Source organism: Micropterus salmoides, unplaced genomic scaffold (genome assembly GCF_014851395.1).
Source record: "Micropterus salmoides isolate LMB-PRFRI ecotype aquatic unplaced genomic scaffold, ASM1485139v1 Ms_hic_scaffold_9, whole genome shotgun sequence".
NCBI lineage: Eukaryota > Metazoa > Chordata > Actinopteri > Centrarchiformes > Centrarchidae > Micropterus > Micropterus salmoides.
Window position 1 is genome coordinate 9,396,544 of NW_024044681.1, and position 25,383 is coordinate 9,421,926.

At 40.7% G+C, this 25,383-nt stretch overlaps 1 protein-coding gene across 3 annotated transcripts in view; it reads left to right on the forward strand.

The window, feature by feature from the left end:
- Window positions 1-25,383, forward strand: part of si:dkeyp-23e4.3 (rho GTPase-activating protein 7) — a 113,858-nt gene that overhangs the window by 71,620 nt on the left and 16,855 nt on the right. The window contains exons 1-10 of one of the 3 annotated variants that reach the window (XM_038708721.1): window positions 3,297-3,506; window positions 9,294-9,416; window positions 15,629-15,700; window positions 15,793-15,874; window positions 16,927-16,990; window positions 18,085-18,707; window positions 18,788-18,971; window positions 19,842-20,243; window positions 22,229-22,560; window positions 23,583-23,759. In XM_038708721.1, coding sequence (XP_038564649.1) covers window positions 16,958-16,990; window positions 18,085-18,707; window positions 18,788-18,971; window positions 19,842-20,243; window positions 22,229-22,560; window positions 23,583-23,759 — 1,751 coding nt within the window. In that variant the 5' untranslated portion in view covers window positions 3,297-3,506; window positions 9,294-9,416; window positions 15,629-15,700; window positions 15,793-15,874; window positions 16,927-16,957. Of the gene's footprint in view, window positions 1-3,296; window positions 3,507-9,293; window positions 9,417-15,628; window positions 15,701-15,792; window positions 15,875-16,926; window positions 16,991-18,084; window positions 18,708-18,787; window positions 18,972-19,841; window positions 20,244-22,228; window positions 22,561-23,582; window positions 23,760-25,383 lie in introns of those variants that run through there. The other 2 variants (XM_038708720.1, XM_038708719.1) reach the window with 2 other exon arrangements.

Sequence of the window (25,383 nt, forward strand, 5' to 3'; positions counted from 1 at the left end):
CATGCTAGTGGTGTGGCTGTAAGGATGGCAGTGCCTGTCTGTCGGTCGGTCCGCCGCTGCGGTCCAGACTGCAATACACACACTAAACTTAACATACTTAATAAAACACCAGCATGCTAAGATGCTCAGTCAAGTAAAGCCTCACAGAGCTGTTGCATAGCTTGTTCTTCTTGTTTGTCAGCCTGTTTTACTAACGTGAAAGTGAAACCGTGAACCAATTTATTAAAAAGTTTATTGCTGGTTGACGGATGTTACGTTAAATATTGAGCTACATTACTACTTTGTAAGTCCTAAAATTTACAGTTACTATCATGATATATGGGCAAATAACTAGTACTGTAGCAACAAGACTGCAAGCAGAGGACATGTTCACAAAACAGGGCGGCTAACTAATGATTTAACTCTTGGTTATTTTTCAATACGGATTCCTCAGAGACCAACGGTCCAAAAAGTTATTGAGTTTACAATTAAATAAAACACAGAAATGCAGCAAATCCTCACATTTGAGAAGCTGGAACCAGAAAATGTTTGTTATTCTTGCTTGATAAATGACTTTTTATTCATGATTAGTCAAATATTTATATATATAATCATTTTTTTACTATTTTTGACAGTTAAATATTGACTTGGGCTCACATTTCAGGCCCACGACGTAGAGTTGATATACAGTTGAGTTTGTGCTGCAGTGTTCAGAGGGAAGGACACAGTTCAAGAGAGCAGACCGCTTCCTGTCCTGCTGCATCGGAAATACCAGCCTCAAAGCCTCCGAGGCTGGATTCAGATTAAACTACACAGACTCACACACAACATACACACACACACACACACACACACACACACACACACACACACACACACACACACATATATATTCACAAGCACACAAAGTAAAATCAAACACGTACACACCCCGGAGCACGCACGCAAGCAGCAGTGAAATTGCAGCGAGGCTACGCTTGTGAGAGTAAACACAAGCGTCCTCACATACCGGAGCTGCCTCTGTCAAACACCAACACACACATGCAAAGGACACACACTTATACGCATGTCACACAAACACTAGGCACACACATTCACACAGATAGAAACTCCCATCCGCTGGGAGTATTGTTGGATTCTTCCTCCTCTGACGCCCGTGAGGCTCTTGCTTGGGAAAAGGAAACGCAGTCTTGTGTGCCCTTTACACACTGCAGAGAGAGTCTTTTTGTTAGCAGAGCCAGAGGTCAGGCCCTGAGCTCTGCTTTAATCCTGATTTCTAAAGTCAAAATCTTGTCAGCTCCAGAGACTGAAGGCCCTTGCCCCGTGTGACTTTGGGATGAAAGTTTAACTGCTTGCAAGTGAATAAAAACATAAATAAATCAAAGTTCCATAAAATAGGCTAGAAAACAAATGTCCTTGGTGGTGAGTTATTTAATGGCTGTAAAGTTCTTTCAAAAACTTTTATAATGTCTTCAGCTACTTGTAGAAGCACAGAGAGGGCATGGAGTTTCACATTAAAGCTGCAATAATCAAGGGCAAACATTTGTTCCAGACGTAACAGGGGACATAGTGAGGTGAAAACATGTACTGTATATAAAATAATAATTATAATTAAACATAGTAATGGTGGTTAAAAAAAATATATATAATGTAAACCTCTGTAGGTATTGCATGACAATGTTTTTTGCAGTTTTACTACAAAGAGCAATGTGCTTTAGTATCTTATTTCTATTGTACATTTTTTCAGCCCTGAGTAGTGTCTATAGGTATTCCTTGCTGCAGCAGGCAGCAAACAGCTGGCACATAACCACCCATAACATGTCAGATTTACCTTTTTTACACTTTGGTTTCTGTATGGATTAAACAGACAGGATATCGCATGGTAATTAGAGGGCTTTGGGGGTGGTGGTATGTGGATGGAGAGCGGGATCAATCAGGAAACCTTACTGCATTGTATCGGTATGACACTACTTTCTGCTTTGCTACAGGACATTAACAAATAACTAATGCTGTCAGTCTAAACACCCCTTCATTTTTCTGTCCCTGATCAGAGTGGGATCTGCTGGCGAGGTCTGCATCCCAAATGTCCCAAATGTTTCCATAAATCCCAGATGTTGTAAAATATCAGGGGTAAATACAAAGCAGGCCATAGAACTGATTGAGGGGGAACCTTCTGCCCGGTCTGTTCAGGACAGCTGCTGCAGCTGTTGGGATGGGAAGTTAGGTCGTTCACACATACATACACAAACACATTTTATAATTAATCAGTTAGAATTAGGGAAATTTGATTGGTGACTGACACCAGCAAAACTGTTACATCACCATAATTAATGGCAGTGGAACTTAGTAAATACTTAAATCTGAATATATATAATACTGAAATCTTAAATCATAAATGTTGCCAAAGAGAAGACAAGTTGTTTCTCTCTCTACACTCGTTCTCCTCTTGTTCTGTGACTCTCGGCAGACTGTGAAAAAGTCCATTAGTTGTTTACATACTCCAACTTTCGCCTCCTCCACTTGTGAATTAATGTAGCGAATGATGCAGACCGTTCTCCTCTCCTCTGAGGGAGTTATTCACATTTAAAATCCCATAATCAAACACCTACGCATTAAATGGAAGGCCATTAACGCTAATGGTATACCTTGGACTGAGCCAAGATGAAACCTTGAAGAACTACAGACTATTAGGGCACAGCAAGGACTTTATCCTCCTTGTGTTGAGTAAATCGCCCATTGGATATCTGTCTTTCATTTCCTCTGAAGTGGCTCTTTCTTAAAGCCCGCCACCAAACTGCTATGAGAAGGTCAGAGATTGGAGCTGGTGAAAAGTACTGAATCTGAAAAAGAAGAAAATCTTGTAAATTTCCTCGCCTCTTATTCTTTGTAATTTCATCATCTGTGATGCAGGGCTCGAGCGGAGGAGAATAATGAAAGTGGAACTTCTGACTCCATGAATGGCCTATTTTAAATAAATCGGCCTCAAAGCCGACTCCTGCCTGCTGGAAATCTATGGTCACTCCTGTACCAAGTGGGCAGCCAGCTCAATCCGGGATGGGATCATTTTCTTCCAGGGAGGGTCAACAACATTCAACTTTTACAGGTTTTATCTCCCGGATTTGACTAATCTATCCATGACTTCTTCCAGATCTCGTACAGTCACAGAAATTCAAAGCAATTTTCAGTCTCCTCAGGCGGACGCTCATGTGTCTGAAGTGTTTCCCCTTGGGTTATTTTTAGGATGCACCCCCTCCCTTCTGGTGTTCAGATGGTCCAGTCCGGGCCAGAGGAAGGGGAGTGGTAGGGGAAATCTTCAACAATGCCTTCATTAACATTATGCCCAACATGACCCATACATTTGGACTACTGCTCCATCAACAACACTGGATATACTGACTTTCCCCTTTGGATTAAACTCTTTAGATAGCTCTGTGTCCGATTCTACTACAGTTCTCAAGGGTAACATGGGTGTTTGCTAAAGTTCCCTCCATCCAAGACTTCAGTCCTCAGAAGCATGTTGATCACAAGTGAGTATGTGTTCAGCTACAGCTCGTATGTTGTGTTATACGACAGACAGGGAGGTAATGAGAATCTTGGCCTCTCTGTTCTGCCTGTTTTCTTTTTGATGACAACTGACAATTGGTGCTTGATGACATTCATTAAGGAGATGATTGGTTAATTAGCTAAACGAGTGGTATTTAATGAGGACCTGATTGAGCCTTGATTAGACAGAATATAGCTCCCGGGCCACTTATAAAAGTCTCTTCTGGTAGTTTGCTGAATTAACTGAAGACTTCAAATTATAAGGTACATAAAAGGCTTCAGTGATACTGGGCCTCTAGCTTTCAACAGATGTTTGTCTAAATATGTATCAGTAGTTTTAAACAAAGTTTAATGGAGTGATTCATGAGGCAGAAAGAGGAATTTGAAGCTCTCCAGGATCGACTGAGGGTTCTTTGTTGTTTGAAGGCCGTGGGCCTGAAAGCATCACGAGCGCAGTTTTGAAGCTTTTTCTCTGGCAGGAAGAGCGTAGGAATCACTCTGAATTTGTGTGGGTTACTTTAAAATGTGATCTCCTGGGAGAGAACAGATCACCTGCCAAAGAAAGAAGTATAAATATTCAAACTTTGTAATATGAATGTGGGTATAAAAACTTGCATCTGGCTCTGTAGTAATGCACTCCTGTATGAAAATCATTTGTAAAATATTCACAAAGGTTTACCATTATTCTGTGGTTTTGGTTATATTTTTCACAAAAGCATTAACCTCCTAACATGTGAACTAATCTGTAACTCCCTCACCATGTTGTTGTGTGCCAGTGAATGTGTGAAGGAGGTTATGAAAAGGAAAGCTTTAATGATCTTTAAATTCTTCTAAGAATGCTATGGCTTCAACTTCAGACACCAACCAGTGTTCAAAACCTTGTTTTTATTTTACCGTTCAACAATACACAGTAGACACAACTAAACCTCTGACTTAGATCCATGATATATTATGTACATAGCACAAGATATACTCAAAGAGATAACTGCACACTGACATAAATATGTTTTGGAAGTATAAATGGGAAAATATCATTGCTATATACATACTGTGTGGACTGATATGGATGGATGGATAGATTGATATTATCACGCAGACTTACTACCTTCTGAACAATGTTGTTAAATGACATTCTGGGATTCTTGGGTTGAGTTTTATGGAGATAAAACATCTCATAGTGTATCAGTTTGTGTACCTATTACCAACAACCTGCCTTTTTTACTTCCATTTTAGTTCCTACACGGTCCAGAATGCCTTACACAGAGCTGGTACTTGTTGCATTGCTTAATAACAGCAAGAAACAACATAAAGGGACACTTTCACTCCCTTTACTTTCTTACTTCTGTTTCTTGTGACAATGGGGCCGCTGTTCTTCTTCTACAGTGGATTCCTTTTAGTTTGACTGGTGAACGTCAGTGTGCTATGGAAGTTTTGAAAAGAAAACTTTGATCTTTGATTCTGACACCACCTCAATGTAATGTTTATGATAGATGAAAATGTTTTTGTGTGAGCAAAAGGAAATATGCTGCTGGAAATATCTCATTGTGATGTCACTTTTTATCTACATTTTACCACATCTTTGCAGGCTAAACATGCCCAGAAATAGTATAATAACAGTAGATTTTATTACTAAATATTAGTAAATAAGTTGAACAAACCCCAGACTCATCGAGGCGCCATGCAGGTGTTTGTTTTGCCCCAACCAATAATGAGCTTCTGATATTAGACAATTAATTCTACCTAAATGTACTCATGAACTATCAAATCATCAAATACCTACAGGACAAACTAAAGTTTTAGATTCATTGAAGAGGTGAGAAATGTTGGCTGAAACCAAACAACAGAATCTGCAGTTATTTCTTAAATGAATAATTAATACCTGATAAATAACATATTTGTCGAAAGAGCAAGAGTTTCTCATTTGTTTAGATCAGGGTTACAGCGAGAGTTTTAAGGTTTGGATGAGGACGCAGTCGTGGCTGCATAAAAACAAACTAAATTCAGCAACAAAAAAATAAATATGTCAGCACGAATCAAACCTGGATTGAGAGTACACCATTCCACAGACTTGTACTTGACAATGTAGTAGACGTCCGGGTAGCAGGCTTCTAATGTTTAGCCAATTAAGCTAATGTTGACTATCTATAGGAAATGAAACTCTTTGCTATCTGGTGAATAATTTCTCTGATGAGCATTAGAATTTAATTAACTACAAATCTTTGAACTGAACTGAATGAAATGATTTGATTCATGCCAACTAGGTAGTGGTAAATGTGTAGATGTAGAGCGAAACCTGATTCTGCAAATGCATAGCCTCATTTATTGCGGAGATCAATTCTGAAATTGGTTTAGTTGGATAATACAGTGGAAATTTGACATTCTCAGCATAGCTGCCATAGTTGGATTCAACGGCCAGTGAGCGTCAAGCAAATTGTCCTCATTTACATTCACATTTATTAAGTTAGCTGACTTTTATTCATTTGCTATACATCTGGAGCAAATAGGGGTTAAATGTCTTGACATTGGTGGATGTGTCGCAGTGGGGAATTGAACCCCATACCAAAAACCTGTGTATTATCTATTGTAACATCGCCACCCTACACACTACCAAGCTTAGGAACATTTTGATGTCTCAGGATTTATATGACTTCTCAGTCCAGCCTGAGTAAAATGATAGTAAAAAGCTAGCCCAATTGCCTGGAGAGTCATTTTGGCTGTTTCCAACAGACAATCCCTACATTCAAGCAAATGACTAATCCGAATAGTTTTTCCTTCACGTGAGGCAAGAAATCTCTTGTTGTATGTTACATGCAATAAAGGCAATAAAGGCAATAAAGACATTCAAGATAATCAAGCCTCACCAAACCAGGCGCTGTTAGACATCTCGTTTCACAAAATTGTTTGGGGGCAGGATGAATCGGTGCACAAAGCAGAACTGAAGACAAACAAAGTTCATATTATTTAGTATTGGTTTAGTTCTCAGTAGCCATTGGCAAGCTGAAAGCAAAGGTTGGATGGAGAACACAACAGGTGAAGTGCTTCAAGATTAAAGAAAAACATTTTTTATAAAAAAAATCTCCTCTCCATGTGGTTTAGTTTGGCTTGGCTTGGTGACAGCTGGGTTCCTGCCCAGCGACACAGTAGTGGGCTGTGTCATATCTGTTTCTACGAAATACTTCTGTAGTCTCTCCAATTTGCTTCACGGTAACCTGAGAGTGTTTATCTGAACTCGGTTAAAGCCATCCTTCCACTGGCACAAAGGCTCAGGACAGACAGTGTTGTTAGCAACAGAGGGCAACAGCATGCAGGAATGATTATACTGTTATTATGTACCTACGTATGAACTAATGCTACCTGAGTATGAGCAAGTCATACACTGTGTGTGTGTGTGTGACCTCATGAAATGTTTGAAATCTTAATACATTATATTAAAATTCTAATAAAATAATACTGAAATGGAAAATTACTTGGTACAGCAGAATTTTTTACTTTCCTATCCTATGTTACTCATCCTGTGACCCCTTAGATTTGATTTACAGCACATGATCCTGACAATCTGTCACTGAACTTAACTTCCCAGGTGAAAGTGATGCTTCCAGTCCATACTGTTTCACTTCATCTCTTTGAGTTGGAAGAATGTAACCTGACTCGGACGCTCATGCTCAACAGCAGGTGTAGCTCTCTGAATCCATTGCCTGTATTAAGTGAAATATTTGTTCCCCTCTTTACTTCATAGTGACAGTAGGCAGACATCAGGATCACCGTCATAGTGGCCATTATGACTTTCTCCAGATTAACTGTGGAATTTCTGTCACTGAATGACTGTTCCTGGTTTATCCTGGGCTGCCAGGGTCATTTGAGGTCAACCAACTACACTTACATCTTTTTAAGTCTAATTTGTGCGATTGGATCTCTCAGATGTCAATTTTGAGAGGCAACTTTTAGCATGAAACTAATTTCTAGAGTGCATTTCTTGTTGTTGGAACAAGTGAATGTCTGTTTACATTCCTTTTCCCTGGTTGATGCTAGGCTTACGCAAGTTTGACTTCTTCTGTGTTTGTCTGTAAAGCTGAAATGGCAATATTAGCTCGTGGCATTTTATTGTGTACAGAGAGAACTTAGCACACTCCAAAACCTCTTCAGATCTTTGGAAAACAAAACTCTAAATGTGCAACTGAAGTTAAGTTAAGGTCTTAAAAACTTCCCCTTCAACATAGTTCTGGCACATTTTATAGAAAAAATTGTGGACAAGGTGCCATGGTTAGAGCTAAAGTGCTTTGCTATTTTGATAAGAGTACATGAGCTTCTTCCTGAGATCTATTCCTGTAAACAGGTATAATGAGTCATTACAATTTGTGGGAGTAAATTGTCTCTAATAGCACAGTAATTGCCAAATCAAATCAAAGGCTTTAACCTCTTTGACCCAACAGACCATTCGGTCGATCATTACAAACTCAAGTTCAGTTCAAGCCTTTGCGAAAACAATTATTAATATTATTATTATTAACAGTGAAAGAAAAACAATGACTCTGTGTTCATGGTATCTTCCAGTAAATACAAGAACAAATCACCCTCACTGTTACACTTAATAGGTGAATAAGCCAGTGATGAACAAAACATCATAAAATCTTATGAAGAAGAAGGTAGACTTTATTAATCCCACAAGGGGAAATTTACACAGGTCTGAAATACACACATGCACAAACAGGACCCATAGCAACAACACATGGAGAGATGCCAGAGCGAGGGGGCTGCCACTTGGGCTTCCAGGGGCCAAGTCTTTACGGACTGAGCTACTGCCGCCCCAGCATCTTGTCTATATTTTGTCTGCTGTTTGGATTTAAAGGATTTGAACTGTGTTCTCCTGCTGCCATTGCTTGTCTAAACAGTTTATACTTTATATAGATAATTCTTGTGCTGTTGCTGTAATCACTGAAGGTTGCTGTGGATAGGAGGGTCAGCTAACTTCCTGAAATTAATGCAACCTATTGTAATGGCTGAGAAACATGCCAGCCAGGAGGTTAATAAGTTTTAGTTCTCTTTTGACAAGTGTGAGATGTTTTTTCTTTGCTGCATTACACTTGTTGTTATTGATAATGTGATTACTTTTCCTCTTGGATTATTTATAAGGGGTTTATGTAAGTTTAATAATAGGTCACATCTGAAATTGCCCAACAAAGTCTCCTGGTTTTGCATAGCCTGGCTTGTCCGGCATCCAATTCTCATAACATGTCTTGGAAGTATTAGAGAACTCGACTCCAAGATCATGCCCACTCATTCCAACGAAAGTTGCTCTTCCAGTTTTACGAATGTCAAATTTTAATAGTTTATAAACAATACAAATGGTAAAAACTGACCTTGTCTAAAGTGACAAGTGAAAGTGACAGTTATACAGATGTGTCCTTTAAAGTGACAATGTTTTGGGGGCTGGAGGGGATTTTTTATAGCAGAACTGTGGCTGGCTACTAGGTTTAACTGGCAACAAGCGGTATTCAGCCAGAGCTGGCTGCTGGCGTAGGCACTGCAGTATAGGCAAATGCTAAAGTAGGCTTCTGTATGGGAGTGAGACAGAGACACATATGCACAAACTGTGGAGACAAACGCACCCTCCAGGATTATGTTTACTTATGATTCTGTCTGCTCAGACCACCTATTAAGCAAATCAAAGTTGTGTGTGTTGTATCTGCGGTTTCCAGTTATGATGTGCAGCATAATAATAATAATGCATTACATTTTTATAGTGCTTTATCATTGTACGGCATCTCTTACAGCACAGTGTCCTCATCACCGAACTGGGATCTTATTATTAGGACCAGAGGGAAGACTGCCCCCTAGTGGCCCACCAACACCTCTTCCAGCAGCAACTTAGTTTTCCCAGGAGGTCTCCCATCCAGGTATTGGCCAAATCCAAACCTGCTTAGCTTTGTTCATTCAGCAGTAGCAGGGTTTAGATTGGTATGGCTGCTGGACGCATAAAGACGTTTCCTTCATTAATTAGTAATTATTATTCCTTCTGTGCTTTTGAGCTGGTGTGTTCAGATTCAAGTTAATACCGTGAGATCATTTATACAGTGGCTGACTTTTCCTTAGTTTTTTTTTACTTTAAGAAAATCTCCAAACCCTGTTTCCTTTAGATAATCAATATAAATGATGTTGTGCCAGCAGGTTTATTACTGGATATAACTCAGGGGATGCATCACTAAGATTGCCTAGACAGAAGGGGAATTTTGTGATTGCTTTTTTTTCAACATATGACAATTTTGAGCAAGACAAAGTGGAAGTTAGTTTTGTTTGCAGCTTTAAAACATGTCATTATCTTGGAGGCTGGGGCAGATATTTTTTTTTTGATTCCTGGTTCATCAGAAAATGTTCGCCCCTCTGGCCCTTCGTGACCGTCGACATTTTAAACTTCCCCTTGCTGAGCTGAGTGGACTGACAGGGGAAAACCTTCAGAGAAAGAGCAAATAGGAAGATGGTAACATCATTCACTGTTTTGACAGCTGACATACCTCTGATCGTCAACCGCACCTCTCAAACCCTGTGAGACACTCTGGCATCTCCCTGAACTGCAAGCAGAGCAGTGACTGCACTTTATCCCCGCCATAAGCTACACAGGTGCTTAGTGAGGTGTGAAAGTAAGTGAGTAAATAAAGTTTATTTGTCTAGCACCTTTCACAGATAAAAAATTGCAAAGTGCTTCACAATAAAATGCAAAACAAAGTAAAATACAATGCATAAGAAAATTTAAAAACAAATGGAAAACGTAGAACAAACAACCATTTAAAAAAAAAAAAACCTCGTCTAACTAAAAGCCTGCTTGAATAGCAGAGTCTTCAATTGCTTTTTAAAAGAATCGACAGAATCCACACAGTGTAGAAAGGGAGGTAATGCATTCCACAGCCTAGGTGCCACTGCTTGGAATGATCGATCCCCTCTGGTTTTTAAAAGTGGTGTGAAAGCCCTCAGACCTCAGTTCAATTTTGGACTTTGAAGGAATGGGGCTTCTCAGAAATATGGCTAAGGGTTCGGTACGAGTGGAAGAAGCTGAATTTTGGTTTGCGGATTTATTTAGACACAGTCCTGCAGCTGCATGAGGAGACTGCAGCATACAGTGTGCCACAAGTTGCCTTGCCTCTCAGTTACTTTTACTTAAGGGAGTAGTTTGACATTTTGGCAAATATGCTTATTAGAGATGAGAGTCAGACAAGTAGATTGATACCCCTTTCATGTCTCTGCAGTAAATATGAAGCTTCAGCCAGCAGACGGCTATATTAGCTTATCATAAAGACTGGAAACAGGGGCAAAGTGCTAGCCTGGCTCTGTCCAAAGTGTTAGCGTGGATCTTTTGGGGCTGCAGCCTTGTCTGTTTGCCAGAGTAAAACGTCATATAAATATAGGTTTACCTTTTAAAATAATCTCTGATAATAATAATTTTATCAGTTTTAGTGCAATGCATGTATCATTCTTTTGTGGTTCAAGTATGAATATTTTTGGAAATATGAAGGATTAATTCAGATTTTCTACCTCAGTATCCTGACCTGCCTGTGTGCCGTCACCTCAGCTAAAAGTATTCACAACATATGTGGCCATGTGATTTTCAACCAGTGATGTTCCTGAACTGGAAGTCAGGTAATGACTGTTGAAGATAATGTTAGTAATTAGAATTTCTATTCCACTGCTATCAGAAAACACACGGGAATTCAAATCCATGTTGATTGTTACATTTGAATTTTACATATGTGGCTTTCTTTTTCTCTTGAAGTAATTTGTAATAATTGCCCTGACTGAAAAACTCTAAATTGCCCTAATTTCTGGTGAGCAGTAGTTAGTTACTCCAGGTCAAAGCTTTGGTGTCCCCTCCAGGCGAGCATAAACACCCAAACACAAACGGTCCACCGAGCACGTAACCCCTCCATCCACAGTTCCCCTCAACATCCAGACACACGCTGTCTAGTTTCCTGGCGCTAGCAGGGCGGAGGCCTCCTAATCACACATCCAAATCTCTTATCAGAGCCCAGAGGGACCAAATCACAACTTCCTCAGAGGCCGAGTCATTTGGAAAGGGAAGAGGCCATTCCCTGCTGCGGACATAATGAAACGGGAGCCCCATAGATACCATCACAGAGTAGAGAGGGGCCCCTGAATGTGGCTGTTGAAGTTGGTGGCCAAACATACAGGCAGATTATGTAGTTTATTTTTGTTTCTGACAGGTGTTTGTTCCTCACTGGACTCTTAATTCAGACATGTATCAGGTTCATTATTAAGCCTGTGACTGACTTACTTTCTTCTACATACCTTCTTGTTTCTCTGAACGTAGAAAACGTACATGTTCATTGCACCTTTTTGTTTGTCGGAAATGACGTCACCAGAAACCTAGCTCCCAGTTCAATAATCAATCACTGATGACTTAGGCTGCGTTAGCCCCCGGACAGTTTGCAGAAATTGAGCATACTGTTGCAGAGAACAGTAGTCAATTTTGAATGCACAGTTGCACACAACACATTTTGTGGACAACTAAACAATGTGTCCTGATTTAGGAAGAAAACACACAACTGAGAAGATTTCTAGTCCACTGCTGTCTGAGACATCTCAAAAGGGCATTATTACAGTTATAATTATTTATAAAGTCAAGTTAATTACCTGAAGAAACAAAGACTGTGTTTAATTAACTGAGACAAGAAAACAAATAATTTAAGAAACCATTAAGACTTGCTCTGACCCAGAATTGGCGTTTTCTTTTACAGGTGTTTAACTCAAGATTTTTTATAATAATGTGAGGCAAATGCTATGAAAAATGTTAGCAAAGCCAACTACTCCTTCCTTGTTCCTAAACATCCCGCATAAATGCTATAATAACCCTTTATTTCTGTATTAAACAGTCCCCAGCTATTTTAGCTGAAATTATTTAGCATGTTTTAAAAATCAAACAACATATTTGTGACATAGTTTTCACAATTTACATCTTGTAGAGAAAACTGGACTCAATAATATTAGATGTTTTTCCTCTCCTCTCACCTCTTTGGTATAAAGGGTTATAGTTGGCTAAATAGTTGGTAAAGACGAACACCTTGCGTGCAGTTTGCCTGTCTTGGTTTCCAGGATTTCTGCTTTTTGATGTTGAACTTTTTTCATGGATCTTTCTGCCTTTTGGGACGTCCAAGTTGCAAAGATGCCTAGTGCAGCTTTAACATCCAAACACCTTGTAGCATGAAAGGAATCAAAGAAAACAAACTTTTGTTTTTAATCCAGGTTTGACTGACTCTTTTGCTTCACATTCTTTTGACTTAATATTCATATCTGTGTTCTACCTACAGTGCAACTCCAGTCCATTTCTATCCATGCACTGGAGTGATGAACAACTCCAAGATAATAATAATAATAACAATAATAATAATATTATCATTATTCCCTTTCCCAACTAAGATTTTTCCTGCTGGCTTTAGGATTGCAACAGAAGCTCCTTCTCTAAGTTCTGAGACACAGCTGCCTTAAAGGAGAATATTAGACCTATTTAAAGTGGGAAACTGGTTTAAATGACAAGAGCTTTTAACTTGTGACCCTTGAGGTTGCAAAATGACAGGCTGTATTTTACAGTTTTCGTAACGGATCGGGACAGTGAGTGATGTCAGCAGTGAAAAAGTGGTGTGGGTGCTTCGCTAAGTTCAGGGCTTTAACTCTGGAAGATCCACATATCCCTGGATTTACAGATCCTCTCGCGGACATGTGAGACCGCCACTCAGCAAGCACACTTGATCCCTTTTCTATCTCAAATGCCACTCCATCGTGACGCTAGAAAATGGGCTCTGCACTCAGATGTTTAACCAACAAGACATTTGAAAGGTCAGGACAAACATACTTATGATAATTCCTCTGTATTTTACCGTTCAGTTTTTAATTTCTTTGACTTTTCCACAATTTTAGTCAATGCACTGCTGTCTTTTTTTTTGTCATTTTGATGATTGCCATGTCCGCTGAATTTCCCACCAGTGTTTACATATCTGGGCCATCTGCTTTGCATTGCGCTGCCCTCCTGACCCCAGGGGCTTCTGGGGAAATGGCCAGACCACATATCATAAGCCAAATTTCCATCCTGCTGTCAAGTGAATTTTAGGCAAACTTTTGAAAAGTCACACAAAATAAGATGTGAATTAGGTGCCTTTCGTTCGTCTCGGCTGAAGTGAATAAGTAGGCAGTAAAAAGCACAACCACCAGACAAGAAGTGTTTGAAGAACCGATCAGTCATGGGCAAACTGCTGTTGTTGTTCTTTAGTGGAGACTAATGTCGGCCATATTTCATGCTGTCTGAGTATGAAAACAAGAAATGCCCTTGGCAGTATTCTAACCGCGACAGGCCTCTTATGCATGGAGAGGGAGCAGGTTTAACATTTCAGGGAGAGTTGTGGTGCACAAATATTTCGAGACCTCTCAGAAAATCCTAATCTTCTGCTGAGCTGTGCAACCAGACTGAGAAAATGATTTCTGTGGCTCCTTATTATACACATCCTGGATCAAGAAAACATTTGTATGCTTCAAGTGAGAATGTTTTATTGTAGTTTTCTTTTCCACTCAGTCTTTTCTAATACCTCAAATCAGAATCTCTGCACAAAACACTTGACTGCAGTGGAGGTTAATTGGTTGTGTGAGCACAGGTATTCCAGTGCACATATCTTTAATCTTGTCTTGAAGTGTTGATCGAGGCATGTAATCTTGTGTGTGCTCATCATAAGTGTAGGCTGGAGCATTATTATGTCAAGCATCATATTGAGTGTATGAAATGTGTTCCTTTCAATGTGTTTGGCTGCAGCTGCTTTAATGAAAAGGAGTACAGAGGAGTTTTGTCCCTGACGTTTTAAAGGCTGCGACAACTAGTACCAAGATACAAAGTCACACAAGAGCCGGTATCAGAGATACAAATTTTTAAAAGGTTTTTATGTACTTCTATGGAGGAAAGAAGCTTTTAGTTTAAAATAAAGGCACAACTACAATTTAAGAGTTGATTGAGTTGACAGGCTGTAATAATAAAAAAAAGAAATGTTAAAGTCGTCCTGAAATAAACAAATGTCTGTTTCCTATGGCAGCATTTGACTGACATTTGAGGGTTACTTTCAACATGTTATTTCCACACCTGCTGTGTCTCCGACAGCTCCTGCATGCGTTAGCTGTCTCTCTTTTAATGGGTCCAGTTGTGGTGACGGCACACCACAACTACTGTGAAATCACAGTGACTGGTAGTCCAGAAACCTGAGCATGAAGTACGTTTCTCCAGGGTCTGAATCAAGACACAGAGTAACTAACATGTGGAGTCCAGGTAGACTCATGGCGTAATGTACGGAGTGCTTAAATCACAGATGGGACAAACAGCAAAAAGCAAGATCTAATAATGTCGACCCTCCAGCTGGTTAACGTTGTCAGTCCCCTGAAGAACGCTAATATATCACATCGCAGCAGAAAAATATATACAATCTGATTATCTTCTTTTTTCAGTTTTAATTTTGACCAAATAAGCACACAGGAGGATATATGGTGATTTCTTGCAAAATAAGTTCTACTTCAAATATTAAGAACTTAAAGAAAGAAAGAAAGAAAAGCAGTAGATAAATACTGGATACTGTCTTCCTTTCTGAATAGTGTTCATTAGTGAAATCTGGGTTTATGTCTCAGCTTTGGCACGACAATTCCCAAAGCTCTGTAATGTTCATTTTATGTCCATGAAACTTGTTTTACAGAAATAGTTTTTTCATGTGTTTCACGGTCGTGTTGAACTGCCCATCGATGGCAACAACCTCAGGTTAAAGCAAGGCAGATGGTTAGAAGATGAAGAGGAGGAACACATGAAAAACATCTCTTTTCCTTCTCTCCCATCCCCGCACTCAGCCAATTAGTAGTAGTCAAAATGGCCTCCTCCAAGAGTCACAGATAATTAATAGCCTGGATGTGCTTCCAGTTTTTCTCCCCCAGTGTGTTTTTTTTTTTACCCAAATGCAAATGTAATTAAACTTCATAAACAGACGACTAATTAAGTGCAAATATTTGCCCTCTTAAAGCGGGCTGAGCATGAAATGATTGTAATTGAATCAAATGCTGTTTTCCTTCTCGCTGTTTGCAGAGATTGAAGCCAAGGAGGCCTGTGATTGGCTGCAAGCGGCTGGCTTCCCTCAGTATGTGCAGTTATTCAGAGGTAAATATGAGGCTGTTCTGTGCCAGAGCCAAGATGATACAGACTAAATCCAAACGCTGTCTTATTGTTTCATTGTCTTTTTTGTATGTCAGACTGCAGGTTCCCCGTTGACATCGAGTGGGCAAAGCAGGATCACAACTTCCTGGATAAGGATGCCCTTGATTCACTCTGCAGGTAGTACACTTCCAGATGCTATACAGGAGGTGTGGACATAATACCCTGAGCAGCTTTCACAATTTAATGTAATTGCATACAACCACGCAGTCTTTAAATACAGTGTTCAGCTTTTGAGTCAGATCAAAGTGTTAATGAAACTCTGTGCTTACTGTATTTCTGAGGCTGTAGTTTGTACTACTGTTGTACTGGATTATATCTCTTTGCATAGGCGCTGTAAGAAAAAAAGGCACCGATCGCGTGGAATCAGCTTGTGGCCGTGCTTCAACGGTGCGACGGCCTGACAACGGCAAACTAAAATTTCTAACATGTCAGAAATTCATCAAACCAGTGATTGGTCCCCGCTTTCCCCATAAGCTGCACGACAAACAATGCATGACAAAGCTAAAATTTGTGGAAAAACGGCCTCAAATCATACAGCTTATGCCCAGCTTTAGTCTCTCAGGCAAGGGTTGAAATGTCTTTGTGCATCTGCAACTAAGTCCAGTTGCCCTTGATTTTAACCTTCACAGACATCCACAGCACAATAATAGTCCTGTTCAGTCTTGTTTCAGTGCAGATAAAATTCTAAACAAGTGGAGTTTCTGACAACTCCCAACAGTTACAAGATGCTGATTTTCTGCCGAGCGTCACTTTAACTTTACTCAACCGTGGTAGATTCACGGGGCATTAATATTATTTTGCAGGTACATTTTGCTCCACGATCTTTTACTACAAGCACAGTCTGATCTGTGGCCAATAAGAAGCTCCACTAGAGCAGTTGGAGGTTAGGTGCCTTGTTCAAGGGCACCACGGTGGTGGTTACATGCAAGTGCAACATGCAGATTTATCCTGCTGGTCTGGGTATTAAACAGGCTGCAAGTAAAAAATCTTTTTCCAGATTGTGACTATTGCATTTTGAAAAATAATGTAAACAGAACAAAAATGTTTGCAGAAATTCTTGGCAAAGCATCCACCATACATACAGTGTAGCAGTATATACGTGAAGATTATTATTAAATGACACTGCCGGTCTAACAACCATCCACTTTCCTGTCGTCTTCTTCTTTCAGGAGATTAAGTACTTTGAACAAATGCGTGGAAATGAGGCTGGAGCCGCGAAGATCAAAACGCCGGGTGAGTGTTCAGAGCTTACACCGAGAAACTCAAACACAGCAGGACTCTCATATCGCAGCAGCCGAAGCCAAGGGGGATGTCACACCATGAAATCTCCTCATTAAGCATCACTTGATTTTGACTTGAGCAGTCCTCCTCGTCAACAATTTTTCTGTCTAGGAGAAAGTAAAGTCCAGGAGGTGTCCAGGAAAGAAAGAGAGAAGGAAACAGAAGCTGAAGTTATAAAGACTGAATGCTTAAATTTTGGTTTAGATACCTGGATCCTCACTGCCTTCAGTTTTACACCTTTATAATAATGTTATGTCATGTGTAATTGTGATTTGATCACATGTCTAAATGGTCTAATAACTTTTGCATTATGCAAAAGTTTGAAGATATTCCTGCTATAATGTGCTTGGACCAATCCTTTTCACCTAATGTATGCTTCTTTTAGGCGATAGTATTAGGAAACACTCCATAAACTTAAATGTTAAGCAAATGATAACCACTTACACCTATCAATCAGATGAAACCAATCAATTAGCTAAACTTCAATCATGCTTTTAGGATGTAAAAACCTGTATGACATGCCAAAACTGAAGTTATTGTACAAAGACTGCCTTTTTTCACCTACGTAACATTGCAAAAACCAGGCACACCCTGTCTCAAAATGATACAGAAAAACTAGTCCACAAATTTGTTACTTTTAGGATGGATTATTGGAATTCCCTTATTATCATGACCTTAAGGGTCTAAAGTTGATCCAGATCCTTGATGTGTAAAATCGGGGAAATGTCTGTTTAAGTCATACAACAGCAACATTTTACAAAGTTATCCCACGTACTGTACTGTGTACATTTTTTGCTGTGTGTAATGTTTCTATGATTTTGTTTGTGTGAATGTATAATGATGTTTGTATAAATTTAATGTGTACATTCCAGGCCTCTCTGTTTGTTTTGAGTGTATGTATTCTGTTTGCAGATTGCTGTCCATGCCTACAGTACTCTCTCCTCTGCATGTATTAGTGTCAGTGCGTATTCTGTTTGAGTGTTTGTCTGCCATGCAGATTTTTGTGTGCTCTTGTCTCTGTGTCTGAACTGTCCTCCTTCTTGCAGGGAGACGACTGTGATGAAGAAGACTTCTGTGCCATCAGCGCCAACTGGACCTACGACAGGCGGACGCGACGATGGCGGCGCCTCGACTCCACAGTGGACATTCTTTGCATGTCTGAAAGCCCTACCGGCCCCCGGGAGGTGTCTCGGTGTGATGTCAATGACCGCCATGATGTATGCTCCATCCACAGCTCCAGCAGCACTGAGAGTGAAGGCCACGGACACCGGAGTCACAGAGACATAACTACCTGCACAGCCACCTCCGCCACTGCTACTGCCAGCACCATAGACGACCAAGAGACCAGCAGGAGCTCCTCCCGCTGCTCCTCCTCGAACAAGATGTCATCCCTGGACACCTCGTTCAGTGGACCCCCTTCCCCCGTTGGAAGTGGTGCAGGGTCATCCATGATTCTGGAAGCTGAAGGCTGCTTCCCAGACAAACCGCCCATGAAGAAGGGCACCAGTTTGCTCAAGAAGATGGAGAAACTAAGGCTGAGGGGAACAACTGGCCTCCTGTCTCCTCACAGCGGAGGCGGTAACAGCAGGAGTCGAGCTCGGCACATCATCAGCGGGCCGGTTCTTATCCAGGAGGAGGAGAGGATAGAGAGGCTGCGCTGCCTGTCAAGGTGAGGATTGTGGATTGCGATCTTTCAGAGCCACAACACACAGCACAACTGTTGAGTTTCATCTTCCTGAATGTCTCCAGTCTGCAGGGTCGACCCAGCAGCCGTGCGTCTTCCTCACCCTCGTCTTCTCACACCATCAGCAGCAGCAGCAGCAACAGCCACTCAGAGAGCAGCAGCACTGTCAGCACGCCCAGCCCGGTCACCCGGGTCAGGAGTAACTGCAAACGCTCCAACAGTAGTGTTGGAGTCCACACAGGAACGGAGGTCAGTCCAAGAGCTCGAGGAAAAAGGGGTTTAGCACGTCCCAATAACCTGATTCACGGCAATTTTTTGTATTAAAATGGGTACTTGAAGGATAGAAGAAGAAGATCTACAAACATGATGTCTTATTATTGCCATATTTCGCCAAAATCAAAATTTTGACTTGGTGCCAGATGTTGGTTATAGTTTTGTCCATCATTTCTATCAGTGACATTAAAATTGTGCTCACCATGTTGCTTTACTGAGATCTGGGAACATCACTTAAAACAAGTATGAAGGGACGATCAGACAAAACAAAGCCCAGTTCGCCTTCGTTTTCTCTTCCAAATACTTTGGCTAACATTTGTCACTGATTATAGACAAACTTCATGCTGAAGCTTTCTGCCATACTTTCCCTATTTGTGTGCACTCACAGCTTTCTTGTGCAATGAGGGATTATTTTTGACATTTCGGCTTTGCTGACTTTCATTTTCACCTCCAAATAAAGCGGTTTAGATAATCTGGAGAAAATCCGATTCAAGTTTTGTTACAACCAAACTGATGGGATGTTTGTTGTCCGACAAAATTTTAAGTCTTCATTGCTAAACACATCAACCAGGGTTTTCTGAAAGGGTTAGAACAGAAAGAGATGTCTTACAAAGGCATTCAAGGCCACTGTGGCTGCAGCCCTTCATTTATCCACTGGGACATTTTTTTTTCTTCTGTCTACAGTGAATAGAAAATGCTCCTTTCCTTGAACCCATTCTTCTGACACTTGAGTGGTTTATGCAGTATTGGGTACAGCTTGTGGTTTCCCCTCTCCGATTACTTTAGTTTGAACTTTCCTTTTCCTTTCCTTTAAACCTTTCGTCATCCATCTGTTCCCGTCCTCAGGACTACAGGAACCAGATCAACAACAACAGCAGCAGCCACGAGAGTCTGGTCTTCCAGATCCCCCGTGGACACAAACCCGGGACCTTCCCCAAATCCCTGGCACACAAACAAACCATCCTGTCCCCCATCATCGATGACACCTCCGTCAACTGGAGGACCGGGAGCTTCCACGGTTACAGGGGGCGACACAGTCGCCGCCATGGCACTTCATCTCTGGCCACTGGTGACCAGGACCCCTTGTCTTCATCCTCCGGTGACATCGGAGTCCCCAGCCCGCTCGCTTTGCTGGATCATCGGCTGAGTGTCTACGATAACGTGCCAGACGACCAACAGCTGTCTGAAAGTGAAGGCGGCAGTGGTGGGAGTGGCAGCGATGCAGAACGGATGGGTGAGGAGTCAGAGGTGGGTCAAAGGACTGTTACTCTGCTCTAGGGGAGGATAAGGCTGCTTGGCATACATTTTCTAAAATTTCACTTTGCTTCAGACTAAGTGTAGTGGTTTTTTATAATCCAACAGTCCCTCCCACTTTACGCAGAAGGTATGAAATTAGGCAAAGATTGAACTTCCAAGTACAACACCATAAATATATTTGAGGAGAGACTGTGTCAAAGTTTTCATCATTATCTGGGCAAAAGACTATTTTCTTCTTTTCCGCCCTCTTTCAAATTCACCCTTTAGGAACCGGTAGGTGTAAACATTTTTGCCTTTTAGAGGACATGTCATACATGCTGTTTTGAAGCATCCAGAAACCTCGACAGAACAGCGTTTACTAATTATATTTAATGCTAACAAATAAATTACAATATTAATAGGCTCTTGGTCTGTAGTTAATAATATTGAAAAAGTCACACACTCCCTAATTAAAGAAGAGATAATCTTAAACAGTGGAATAGCACCGCTAATAGCATAAATTACATTGTTGTTTGCTTTTTTTTTTTTTTTTACTTCTGTACAAAGGCTTTTAGAAAACTCTGTTTTGTGATGCCACTCATTCACTTGTAGTTTCATCCTCCATGTTTTGAAGCAAACGATCAAAGAAGATGTGGACAATGAGGGTAGTCGCCCCAGTATGTGTGTGTGTGATATTTCCTATAAGGGAACAAACTGATTAAATTGTTAGGTTAAAGTGCGTCTGTTCAGGATGATGGACCCCTCGCTGTCACTATATGGCATGAGTGGGTTCAAGGGCACAGATATACTGCAGTTATATTTGTTTTTCACCCCAGCTGCGATTTTCAAAATAACAGAACAGGTCCGAAAGTAATAAAGAGAAAATTATTACTCGGTGAAGTAACTGTTGAGTCATTGTTAAGGCTCAACATGTACAATATATTATGGTTATTTTGTGTAACAAGGGTGTAAAATTCTGCCATCTGTTCCCTTTAGCAAAGTCTTTACAGAGTGCTTCACCAATCAAATACTGTTTCACACAAAACTAAGGCAGGAAGCTCTCTCTCTCTCTCTCTCTGGACCTCATCCCTCTCTCTCTCTCTCTCTCTCTCTGGACCTCATCCTCTCTCTCTCTCTCTCTCTCTCTCTCTCTCTCTCTCTCTGGACCTCATCCCTCTCTCTCTCTCTCTCTCTCTCTGGACCTCATCCCTCTCTCTCTCTCTCTCTCTCTCTCTCTCTCTCTCTCTCTCTCTCTCTCTCTCTCTCTCTCTCTGGACCTCATCCCTCTCTGCTAAAGAAAGGATAAAATCCCCGGAAAGAAATTCAATTGAAAGTCTATAAAAACACAGGTAATCAATCGAGGATATTGATTCTGCTATATGAAGTTTTCCCATAAAGCCAGAAATCATTTTGTGAGTGCTCGTATCAAATTCCATTTTAGATTGAAACTATATAATAAACTTGGACGATTTACATTAATCATCTTGCTTCAGACGTGTTTCTTTCAAAAGGAGAAGAGGAGTCATTTGGAACCCTCTTTGACAAAAATATGGCAGGCATGGAAGTAAAAGTTGACATAAAATATAAAAGTCATTAGGTAATGGACTTATAAGGAACCGGTTATTTTTACTTCTGATCCTGATACCTTTCCTCTAAAATTGATGAATCGCAATGAAACCCTTAATTTGCAAAATCCTAAAATCTGCTGACTCAAGTTGAGAAAGTAAATGCAGATTGTAACAGTAAAAACCTTTACTTGTTGGCATTACATTTAAATTTTAATGATGCGTCATAATCTTTTTTAAAAAGCCCATAACCAAAAGTTTGAAAAGCAACAGACTTTAAAGAGATTTCATATTTTTAGTCCTACTTTATTACAGTGAAGCCACTGGACACAAGCAGGTACAATGTGTCTTGTAGGCCTCCACACTGGCGTATCAGCTGGTTTTGATGAGAAATGGCAAAAAATCTTGTTCCTAATTGCTATCCTCTCTCAGGTGAGTCGACTGTTGGCAGGTGAAGACGTTTTCACGGCTCTGGACAACATATTGGAGCGGATCAGCAACCTCCAACAACTGGTCTCCACCTGGTCTGAAAATCTCTCCGAGGACGACTGTCAGAGAGCTTCCTCCTCCTCCTCCTCTTCCTCTTCTTCCTCCCAAGACTCACCTGCCCATGGCTCCTCCGCCACCTCCCCATGCCCGTCTTCTCCCAGCCACATCCACCTGGAGGTGCAGCATCCGGAGGAGGAAGAGGAGGCAGAGAGCTATGAGAAGGTACCGGTGAACAGAGAAGAGCCGGAGACGAAATCACCACAAGCCAGGAGAAGGTGAGAATGCTTGGAGTGTAATGCAAGAAATAAAAACAGCAATTAGCAGCAATATAACTATGTTAAGTGTTTCAGAAGTGTAAGTAATAACAGACAAGACAAGTCGACACAAAGAACTCAGCAACAGAAGGAGAGATAAAAGCTTTTTCTTTTGCAGAAAAAAATCAGATTTTTATTGGACACTTTGGCATTTTGGACATTTGTAAATGTAAGCCTTTGTGTCCAGCGGAGCGCCAACAGTGACCCTTACATTACTTACATTTATCCCCTCAGGCATCAACCAAAGTGAGAGTGGAGTAACTGTGAGGCACTTACAATAAAAGCAATAGCCTCATGGTGAATAATTTTGATCGCCTCTTTATAGTGCTGCTTTTTTATCTCTTAGTTGTTGCATATTTGTTCTCGGATATAGAGCAGTAAAAAGTTATGAAGCCTCTCCTGTAATGTAAAGTCAGCCACATCTTCAGTGACGGCTTATTGGCTTGGTTTTAATATTTGGATGTAGCATTCAGTAGTTGCACATGCAGGTTAACATGGCAGTTTTCTGTATTAGCATGCTTGTAGGCTAATGTTAGCTTTAGGTAGTCACTTGGACCAATTGCTATAAGCGCAGATGAGTTTAGAGCTTATACTGAAAACTGTAAGCCAAATCTGAAAATGATCTAAAATGGCCACCATACAGAAGATTAACCCATTGGAGTTTGGGGAACAATATGATTTTACTTTTGTGTCACCCTTAGGACAAGTTTTACAATTGTTTTGCACCATTTTTCTCTTACTTGTTTATCCATTCAACAGTTTAGTTACAGCCTCACAGTTTTTTTTTCTCTGGTTGGTCTGGTTCACCAAATAAAAGAGCTCTGCTGTCTAATATCTTCTGAAATAAGCTCTGAATAAAAACCCTTGTGTTCTTCACCATTTCCCCCCCATTTCTGTTGTTAACAACTGGTACTTTACGTGTTTGTGCATATTTGGGTTTTTGTGTGTACTTATGCGTTCTCACTGCTGCTGTGTGTGTCCAGCACAGTGAACCAGCAGCTGCACTGGTCCAGCGAGCAGAGCCTGCCCTCCCTGCCCACCAGTCCAGGAGTGGAGAAACAGTCTGTCTCCCAGTTCCTCCTGCTACAGAAACTCTCCCTGCTCAAACTCACCGCTCTAATGGATAAATACTCCCCATCTAGCAAGCAGGGCTGGAACTGGTAAGAAGTGTGAAAGGATGGAGGTTTGGGGGTGATTTCATTCTTGAAAAATAAATGTGAGGGTTGAGCAGAGGTTGGAGGGCACAGTTAGCAGAGAGGTGGGAGGGTGAGATACAAAACAATAGTGTTCCTAGACTCTTTGCTTCTGCACACCTGCATGGAAAAACTTCTTCAAGGTAACAACTGTGGAAAGGAGGGCAGGTGGGCAGGCGGAGGGTAAATATTTCAGGCAGCCTATTTAGAAAATTCATTCATTATTCATGGCTCAGGTGCAACCTTGCCTCTGCTTAAAAAAACACACAACATGCTTCAAGAGGAATAAACACCTTTCCGAACAAAACCCCAGAAAGGACTGCCAGTGCCTCACCTTGGGTCTGTATTCCTGGGAAATCAGAGGCAAGTTTGGTTCTCTCATCCTTTTTGCTCACTGAGGAATTGTGGGTTATTTTGGGCAACTTTCATTTACCTCAGAGGGTCACACTGTGTTTCTGTTCTCAATCTCAGTGACATGCCTATCTCACTCACTCACAGTCATCTCATTCATCATGATGTGGAGAAGGTGGTAGAGGTCATAATGTCTGTTTGCTCGCGGTCGGATTCAGAAGCAAGTGTTTGTGATGACAAGTGATTCATGTAAAAATCATGTTTATTTGAACAGCTGTAGGAGGCTCACGCCGTCCTCGTTTACCTGAATCTCTACAGCGGAGGTGCCGAGCGCAAAGTCATCACGACCCATAGAACCACAATAGCCGCATTTATGGGAAATACGGCAGGTTGAAATAAAACAGAATTTTCCCTTTATGCTTCTTGTGTTGGCAGCAGTGTAGGTCCCTGTCATTCTGTGTTTTTTATGTCCTAGTAGTGGGGGGAAACTTTCAGGTGGTGAGTGTACGGCCAGCCAGGGACAGTGGTAGTAGTAAAAAGAATAAACTTATATTCATATAACACCTTTCCTAACAGTGCTTTACAGAAAGAAATAAAACCATGCAAGGCAGATAAAATGAGAATAAGGCCAAAGGACATACGCACAAAGGAAATAAAGAGAATAAAGTGAATAAGATCAAGTAAACAGAAATAAAAACAGTACAGATTAAAAATAAAACACTAAAATCTTTGGCAAGGAGAAACGATTCAAGAAGGGATTTTTTTTTTTTTTAAAGCAAACAGTCTGATTCCAGTAGGACAAAGTAGGGAACAATGAGACTCTGGACACAAATAGAGGCCTGAGTTTGCAGACTGTTGAGCTCAAACTGTAGCTTGTTCTTGATTTAAACGTAGGAAGCACTTTTTATTGACATACATGGATTTAATGAGATCAGTGTTTTGCCTCCTACACTGTGTTTTTGGAATAAGCCCTCATGCAAAATTGAGACAAATTCATTTTTAAGAATAATAAAACATTGACATAGTCTGCTTGTTTACTCTGCTTAACATTTGTATTTTCTGTATTCTGAGTAAACCCATGACCTGCTTGTTTTATGCTTTGGTAGAAAACCAATTAGATTTTTGCCGAGGGTGTTATGCTCAATGAGATAAGGCTGAATGTGGGAACTGAGAATAAAACAGAAAACCCTCCTGAAATTGCTCCTCGTAGATATTCGTCTTTCATTTTTAGGATCAAACA